General features: G+C 45.0%; 1 protein-coding gene across 1 annotated transcript in view; it reads left to right on the forward strand.

Moving 5' to 3' along the window:
- The first annotated feature begins 3043 nt into the window (after window positions 1-3043).
- The window catches only part of MYLK4 (myosin light chain kinase family member 4), a 19870-nt gene continuing 13324 nt past the window's right edge, over window positions 3044-9589 (forward strand). The window contains exons 1-2 of the mRNA XM_007452101.1: window positions 3044-3245; window positions 5825-5930. Of these exons, the coding sequence (XP_007452163.1) occupies window positions 3044-3245; window positions 5825-5930 (308 nt within the window). The remainder of the gene's footprint in view (window positions 3246-5824; window positions 5931-9589) is intronic.

Here is a 9589-nt window from a genome sequence, read left to right on the forward strand (position 1 = left end):
GGGTTATGCGGGATCTTCCCGGACCGGGCCACGAACCCGCGTCCCCTGCGTCGGCAGGCGGACTCTCAACCACTGCGCCACCGGGGAAGCCCACCAGTTTTTGTTACTAAGCCCACCTGTGCTTTTACCATCACATTCACGCCACCCAGAATAAACCCAGGAGAAAAATGCCTGTCCACCAGGGGTTTTCACCGCAAAACCGAAGCATTGAAAGACAAAGCTATAAAATATCTTTAAGAATTTGTTAAATTTTCTTGTCTGACTCATTTTCAAAATTGGAGTGAAATTCTCTTCCTCTCCTCTCTTCCATGTTTATTCTAATCTTTTGACCAATAAATATTTATTTCTTTACTAATTTGTTTCTGTTTTATGCGGTTCTCTTTTAATCTTTTTTCTTGTCTCCTGTGGTGCTGGCTGTATGGTAGATATCCAATCAATATTAAAGATATACCTTGCCTATAAGCTTCTATTTCTTTTTTCAGAGTGACAGTACAGCTGTAGTTCAGAGTTAGGATCCTGGTTGTACCATTTCTGAATTATACAGCCCTGTGAAATTACCCAACTTTCTAATAAAATGGGGCTTATAGTATCTATCCCAAAGGGTTGCTATAAGGAACAAGCAATTAATAATGTAATGTGCTTAGAAATGTGCCTAGTATGCAGTCAGTACTTAGTATATATTAGCCATCATCATTGTAATCACCATCATCACCATAATCACCCCATCACCATCACCGTCACCATCATCACCATCACCATCATCACCCCCATCACCATCACCGTCATCACCAACACCATCATCACCATCATCACTAACACCATCATCACCATCATCACCATAACCATTATCACCCCCATCACCGTCACCATCACCGTCATCACCAACACCATCATCACCATCATCACCTCCACCATCATTATATCCCTGGGCTAAGTGCCAGGGATTCAAAGATGAATCAGTCTTTTTGCCCACCTGAGGCTTATTATCTAGTGGGGAATTGATGAGAAAAAATGTTTAAGAAGGGCTTCCCTGGTGGCGCAGTGGTTGAGAGTCCGCCTGCCGATGCAGGGGACGCGGGGTCGTGCCCCGGTCCGGGAAGATCCCACGTGCCGCGGAGCGGCTGGGCCCGTGAGCCATGGCCGCTGAGCCTGCGCGTCCGGAGCCTGTGCTCCGCAATGGGAGAGGCCACAACCGTGAGAGAGGCCCGGGGACCGCAAAAAAAAAAAAAAAAAAAAAAAAGAAAGAAAGAAAGAAAGAAAAAAAATGTTGCAAGCTATACTGGGGTGGGAGTATGTGCTGATTGCTGTGCAAGTATAGAGGAGGGAAACTAAAGGACATTTTCCTGCCCTTTCACTTAAAAGAGAAAGTTCCAAACTCCAGGGCTCTAATCTCTAATTTTGGTTTTCTGCAGATTTACTAAACATGCCTCTGTGTTTGAAGGTCCTTATCTGAAAAATGGAAAGGCTCTGACCTATGGGACTGCCCTTTGGATTGTTTAGAAGCACATTTATAATTTGTCTTGATATCTATGACCTGCACTTCCATGGTGTTTCATGCTTGCAAGTCACCCTGAGGCAAATTTTACTCTCTTTCCAAAGAAAAAAAGACTCTGATTCTTCGGCCATCCATACAATTTCATTAACTTATAACGTATAACTTCAGAACTTGAGATAATTTGGGTGGATTTATGTGGTATTTAAAAAGGGTTTGCTTAGCTAATTCAGAGAAACCAGGACTGTGAGAAGAATGTTTATCTCCTTAGAAAGGGGCCATCTGTTCTAAGCAATGCAGAAGCCTCTCTTATAAAAGCTGACTTTACTCTCCTACTTTCTGGTTTACAAAACCCACTCACATATAGCCTCTCGTTCTTATTTGATTTATGTGTGAACTATATCAAGACGATACAAACAGAGGTCAAGGGTGACAAACGTACTACAATATCCTTTATCTATCCACGAAGATGGGCCTTCTACAAACAATGCCAGAGTTTTACAAAATTTCTTTGAAAATAGTGAGGTCATTTGCTTTCAAATACTCTAGTCTGTACAGGGCTTCATTAATTCAGACTGTTCTGCCCTCTAAATTACTATTTATTTTGGTATTTTTTTCTGTGTCTGAATTGTGTAATATAATGGTTCTCAATACGGGGTGAGTTTGCCCACCGGAGACATTTAACAATTTCTGGAGGCATTTTTTTTGGCTATTACACCTGGGTGGGGGAGTACTGTGGGCTTCGGGTGGGCAGAGGCCAGAGATGTTGCTAAACATCCTATAATCCTCGTGACATTCCCCATAACAAAGAATTCTCCAGCCCCAAGTGTCAGAAGTGCTGAGGTCGAGAGAGCCTGATGTGATGTGTAACTCACATTACTCATTACTCAATCGTGTGCCCACAGGCTAAGGAGCAGGTGTGCTCACACCCTGGCCTGAAGGAAACGGCACCAGACAAAGGCAAAAGGACGGCACCTCCCACAGGTAACCTTTCTATAAGACTAGGTATTTGTGGGTCAAGCTCTGTTATACAGGTCGCGAGGTTGTTCTTGTTCAGAGGAAGTTACATGTTCGTGATGCCCTGTGTCGGGTGAAGTGTTTGATTGGCTTTCGGTCCTACTAGTTACAAACTAGAAATTCTTTGGGGGCCCAGCTGTCAGTCCACTGGTCACGTTTTCTCCTACTTTGCTTCCCCAAAGCTTTTATCTGCCAGTAAAGAGAAGCCTGTATAGAGATGCCATTCTGTGAAGCCAAAATTACACCAATCACATACGTCCTCCATTAAAACACTGTGTCCTATGGTGGCTTTTAGAGAGATCCTCCCGGAAGAACAGTCTGAGAAAGAAACGTTTAATAAAAGCTCAACACGAAATAGGCTTAAAAGACCCCTGCCTCTAGTTCAGAGAAGTTTCACCGCATTTCATACAGAAAGACCACAGGAAATAGAAGATTTTGCTCTAAGAAATTCCACAGAGCCAAGAGCAAGTGAAGACGGGAGAGACATTTCATGCCCAGAGAGACTGAGCTGACAAGAAAATAGTAGCTCTGGGGATGATAAGCAAGGCTCTGCAGATAAAAATGAATGGCCAGTGTTCAAAGAAGAGAAAAATGGGCTTCGTTCTAAGGAAAAGCCTGGTGACCGAGAAGCTGAGGAAAAAGGAGAATCCGAAATTCCAGATGAGACAGTGCTGGACAGGAGCTCAAATAAAGAGCCGTGTGTTTATAGAACTAACAGTGGTCAATCCTACGAAAGGTAGGGTTTAAAGCATTTGCTTCCACAGCTGACGTTTTCTGCAGATCTATGTGCCGTTGCAATTTAAGTCCATATCGAAGGATAACTGAAGTGACTCTGCTTTAAAGCAGTGGTTTAGAAGCCACTTTCCCAGCTGTGTGGATTTTTCTTGGTCACGTTTTCTTGCCGTTATTTTTTCTTCTTGCCTGTGACACTTTCAGGCATTTTATTGTTTTCTAAGTCTTCTACCAAATGACAGATGGATATAATGATTAGTAGTAAAATCACATCCAGTATTTTTAAAATATCAAGTAAAAGTTTCCTGTTTTTAGCAGTATAGAGCACATCCTTCCTAAGATCGATAACTGAACAATGATCAGATTGACCAGATGTATAAATTGGCTGCTTCCCAAATATTCTGAGGATTGAGTACACAGTAGGTTATTGAATGATTCTTCCTCAACCGTGACGTTTCACATATAAATTCAGGCAATTATATAGCCAACTAAAATGAATTAATCTACGTCATGATGAGCCGCAGAACAAAGAGCATCCCAATTCAAACATCTGTGGTATTTTTTAGGGATTTAAGACATAATTCTTGTTTCTTTTTTTCTCTTTTGGCCGCCCCGCGCAGCTTGTGGAATTTTAGTTCCCTGACCAGGGATTGACCCTGGTCAATCCCTCAGCAGTGAGGCCCTCAGCAGTGAGAGCACGAAGTCCTAACAACTGGAGCGCCAGGGAATTCCCCTTATTTCATTCTTAACTAATGTATTTTGGAAACTAATTGTAGAGAAGTCTAATTTTCCAAGAATTAAATGTAACACTAATGATTACTAAGAAAGTCCATCACTGCAGAGATGTTTTTAGTAAGGTCTGGAGCTGTTGGGAAACTTAAATTAGGTCAATTCTTTCACCAGTAAAGGCTGACTCCCACTGCTGTTACTACTCAGAGACCACTGTTCCTTTTATTTTGCTTTAACGTGGTCACTTCTATCTTCTTTAAGGAAAGGAAGTGGAAAACGAAGATCAGATTAGTTAGGCAGAGTCATGAAATGACTGCCTTTGTAAAGGGTCAGTGGACTAACTTGGGGTCACTCTGAGGTTGTTAGGGAGAGTCTCCGGGATGCTGGTCATCTCCGCCTGTAACCGTGCTGCTTGGGATGATGGGGATGCATCCTGCTTCATCTCACCCCAAACACTGACATCGCCAACTCCCCATCACGAAGCTTACATCCCTTCAACAAAGCATCAGCTTGAGGACGCTTTAGTGCTCAGAAATTTGGCCATCTGAAAGTTTTCTCCCGGAAACTTTGAGAGCTGTGGCTGGATTTTATATTCCAGGTAAAATAATGGCAGCATAAAAACCATAAAAGCCGCTTTCACACCACGAACCACAGGAAAGTCAGCGACAGGACCTGTTTTGCAGAACTCTCATCCAACAGAGCCCTCGGGCGGCAGTAAGCGGACAGGGGCAGAGGTGGGCTTGGTCCAGGAGAAGAACAAGAAGAGCAGAATAGATGCGGCAGGTGCAGGTGACAGATGCACACGGAGGACACAGGAAGCCGGAGGCGCCGGGGGGACCAACAAGACAAACTCCTGGGGTCCCCTGGAGCAAAGACCCCCAGGCAGCAAGATCTGGTGACCCCCCTGGGTAGGAAACGGCTTTTGTTCCAGCCCTTTAAAGCTCCTTAACCTTTCCAGCACACATTTCCGACTAAATTTCACTTAGCCTAACAGCCTGAAGGAGACGTCATGCCACACTGATGCCATTTGTGTTCATAACTCAATCACTTTTGGGGTTTTTTTTGGTCTGAAGAGACGAATGCCACCAAGAGAATTCTTTCATACCTTCACTTTTCAGCACATTTATGGTGTGAAGGGAGAACGTCCCCATCAAATCAACTGCCCAGAGATTTATATTATCTGAATCTTAAAAAATATGAACACTTGGCAAAGTACCTAGCTCAAGATAAGTGCTCAAGAATTACATTTTGAATAAATGTAAATTTTTGAAAGCAAAGTTGTTATCTACTCACTTCCCTTTGTAACCTTTGTATGCACGCAGTAGATGTTTAAGTAATGAATAAATGGGGAAATGGATAGGTTCACGGCAAGTAGCCACGGAAAAGTAAAAAGGATACTGGAAGAATATTAGTGAGTGACGATGTATTTTAGAACTGAGGTGGACTGGAGGTTAGATGCTTAGGCTGGAAGGTAGAAGGCGGGAGAAATTTGAGAGCTGCACAATATATACTTTGCCAGTTTTACTGGGTGTTTTATTTCAGCCAGGAAAAATGAAAGTATTACCTGTTTGGACTGTACGGGGCTTGGAGATTTGCAGTTGTTTGACGTTTCTGAAAGCTGCCCTGAGGGAGACAGGTGCCACGGTGCAGAGGCCCTGACACCCTTTCTCAAAGGTGTTGCGCGTCACCTTCATGAGCCATACATCCTAACACGAAATGAAAACTTACATTCCCTGGATCATTAGAAATCAAACAGGTGGCCCACTGTGTTTTATTATTAAATGAGCACATTTGCACTCAGGCTCAGGCTTGGCCCTTGGGCCGCTTCTCACGCAGCCCTTCTCTCACCTCCAGACGAGGCCCGGGCACCGCCTGCGCCGTTTGATCACCGCATCGTGACAGCCAAGCAGGCCGCGGTCAATGGCTTCTACACCGTGAGCAGAACTGAAATCCTAGGAGGGTGAGTAATGCTCGCAGTTTCAACGCTCGCGACAAAAGAAGAAAGAAGAGCGCTTTCAAAGAGACAGGTCCTTTTCTGCTGTTTTAATTCTTATAAGTGTTTTTATTTTTATTATTTATTTTTTAATTTTTATTATTTTAGTTTTCTTACTGCTTCTTCATGTTTTTAAATTTTTATTTTATACTGGAGTATAGTTAATTGATAACGTTGTGTTAGTTTCAGGCATACAGCATAGTGATTCAGTTATACATATACATGTATCTATTCTTTTTCAGATCCTTTTCCATTATAGGTTATTACAGAATATTGAGTAGAGTTCCCTGTGCTATACAGTGGGTCCTTGTTGTTTATCTATTTTATATATAGTAGCGTGTACATGTTAATCCCAAACTCCTAATTTAGCCTGCCCCCCGCCCCGCCTTTCCCCTTTGGTAACCGTAAGTTTGTTTTCTATGTCTGTGGGTCTGTTTCTGTTTTGTAAATAAGTTCGTTTGTATCATTTTTTTAGATTCCACATATAAATGATATCATATGATAATTTGTCTTTGTCTGACTTGCTGCACTTAGTACGACAATCTCTAGGTCCACCCATGTTGCCGCAAATGACATTATTTCATTCTTCTTTATGGCTGAGTAGTATTCCGTCGTGTATATATGTACCACATCTTCCTCATTCATCTGTCGATGGACATTTAGGTTGCTTCCATGTCTTGGCTATTGTAAATAGAGCTGCTATGAACAAAGAGAAGGATCTTGAGAATTTCATAAGTGTTTGCCGGTCTCAACCAGAGAACCGGAAACATCATAAGCGAACATTTTAAGAGATGAGAGATGTTAACCATTTCCGAAAATCATCACTGATGCCACAGAGGTTGATGTGGTGACTACCCTCCACATTTAACATCCGCTTCACTTCCTGTGCTGTCGTGTCTGCAGTGAGTCCTCAGAAGGTTTAGAAGCTTGAAAACCGAGGAACGGAATGTAGAAATGAGCGAACACTGTATTTCTCATGGCACATGTTTGTCATTGTTGGTTTCCGTTTATGCTGTTACCGTATGGATTACTATTACTCTGTATTTCAGTCGGTTACTTGCCTCCCAGAAGGACTTATCGGCAGGACATCCACGTCTCCCTGAAGAAGGAAGAGTCCAGTCTATCGGGGGCGGGTCGGTCGCTGGGGGGCGTTCCGTCTTCTTTTACCTCAGTCACAATAATCCCCCTGCGAGACCTTGGAACTTACGGCTTAAATTATTCAGTTGACTCCCATCAGCGTATCTGTGTAAAATAGGAAGAGGAAAGCAGAACATTTATACGAATATATAGAAATTTACTTACCAACACAGGGAAAACACGCGTGGCTACTACAGAGCGCGCTCCTGCCTATGGTCCTGGGGGTGAGGTTGATTTTGCAAAGCCCCTCGCCCCCTTCCAATCCCATTTACCTTTTGCCCTTTGTCACGTGGACGCAAGTGAACTTTCTCCTCCTCCGCTGGCCGCGGCTGATCCACTGTGGCGAAGGCCCCTCAAGCCTGTGAGGATGGGCTGAGGGGCAAAGGGATGCTTGGGTGGCAAGCCAGCGCCTGTTTCTCTAAAGGAGAGAAGTTATTTGCAGAAGCGGCTTTGAAACAACCACCAGGGTTTGCACGTGCTTCTGATCGAGGTTCGTCAGTGACTCTTAGAGTTTCCTTCCCGCCCCTTTGGGCAGCGTTGACTCTTCTTTGTCATCCTGCAGGCAGGACCAGCTGCCCATCACCCCCTGTTCTGGGCTCAGTAAGTAAGTTAGAGGAACACAGTCAGACGCGTATGTTTGCCTCAAAACTCAAAGAGCTCATCAGCAGGTGGACCTCCTTCTCAGTAGTAGGAGAGTCAAGATGCAGCAAATTATCCTGCACTTTGGGCAGAGCTATTGCACCATGGCAAGGATCCCCGGACCCTGCATGTGGTGTCAGGCCCCTGAATTTTCCTGGGGTTCATCTCCCCCGTGGCCTGTAGGGGGATTAGAGTCCCTGCTCACCCAGTTCAGTTAGCATGACGTTATCAGCCTGGTGGACCAGCAGGGACCCTGTGAGGTCACCTCATCACTCAAAGCTTTGCAGAATAAACCAGGCCAGAGAGACAGATGGGGTGGCCCTAAAGCAAAACAGCGACGAGGCACCACTGCTGGGCCAGGCCGTTCTGGGGGCCGTTGCTAATTAAGAAACAAGCCTTTTCGTAATGAACAGCCACATCTGAAGCGCCTGGGGCTGTAGGTTCATGAGCTCCAGGAAAGAGACCACGCCTGGGCCGGTGGGCGGGATCGAAGTCATGCTTGGCTGTGCTTACGGACCCACCTGCTTCTGCTCAGGGAGCGTGGCTGAGTCGGGGGGATGCGGTGCCCTCGCCTCCACTCCCACCCCTTCACTGTTGCAGCAGCCCTCTCCTCTGCTGTGGGCTTCTGGCCACGACGTTGGGGAGCTCTCTTTCCGCTCCTGCACGCGGCCGGTGCGACACAGGCAGGCACGTGGGTTCCAGTTATTTCACTCAATCAGGCATCGCGGCAAAAGCGAAGTCAAATTTACAGATAGCTCTTGAGTGCCTTTTGGTGTGTGAGGATGTTTGAAAGAAGCTGTGTCTTAAGAAGTATATTTAGGGCTTCCCTGCTGATGCAGTGGTTAAGAATCCACCTGCCAAGGCAGGGGACACGGGTTCGAGCCCTGGTCCGGGAAGACCCACATGCTGTGGAGCAACGAAGCCCGTGCGCCACAACTACCGAGCCTGAGCTCTAGAGCCCACGAGCCACAACTACCGAGCCCACGCGCCTAGAGCCCGTGCTCCGCAACGAGAGAAGCCACCACAGTGAGAAGCCTGCTCGCCACAACTAGAGAAAGCCCGCACGCAGCAACGAAGACCCAATAGGTCCAAAATTAAATAAAATAAAAATAAATAAATTTATTTTAAAAAAGAAGTGTATTTAAATTTATATCCAAGCTAAACTGTCAAAAAATCTCACAGGTGATTATGTAATATGTATTTTGATTAAATGTGTCTATATGCAATTTTGTTATTACTTCTTACTTATTTATATGCAGTTTCCAAAAGTAATCTGATACGCCTGACCTACAGACTGTATCACTCATATGCTTACGAAGCCTAGCTTGTTACATTCACATATATTCGGAAAGATTCTATTTTTTCTGTGACGGAAGTTCTCAAATTTTAGGGTGCATATGAACCACCCAAGGGGTGTCATGAAAGTGCAGCTTCTGGGGCCTCCCCCCGCCTTCCTGTATCAGTAGGGCTGGGCTAGGGCTGGGACATCGCCCCCCAGGGAATTCTGATGCCAGTGGCCTGTATCAGAACTTGACGTGTTCTAGGAGATATTTTTTAATTAATTAATTAATTAATTTTTCTCTGCGTTGGGTCTTCGTTGCTGTGCGCAGGCTTTCTCTAGTTGCAGTGTGTGGGCTTCTCATTGCGGTGGCTTCACTTGTTGCGGAGCATGAGCTCTAGGCTCGTGGGCTTCAGTAGTTGTGGCTCGCGGGCTCTAGAGCGCAGGCTCAGTATCATGGCGCATGGGCTTATTGCTCCATGGCATGTGGGATCCTCCCAGACCAGAGCTCGAACCCGTCTCCGCTGCATTGGCAAGTGGATTCTTTTTTTTTTTTTTTTTTTTTTTTTTG

Source organism: Lipotes vexillifer, unplaced genomic scaffold (genome assembly GCF_000442215.2).
Source record: "Lipotes vexillifer unplaced genomic scaffold, Lipotes_vexillifer_v1.1 scaffold1162, whole genome shotgun sequence".
Lineage (NCBI taxonomy): Eukaryota > Metazoa > Chordata > Mammalia > Artiodactyla > Lipotidae > Lipotes > Lipotes vexillifer.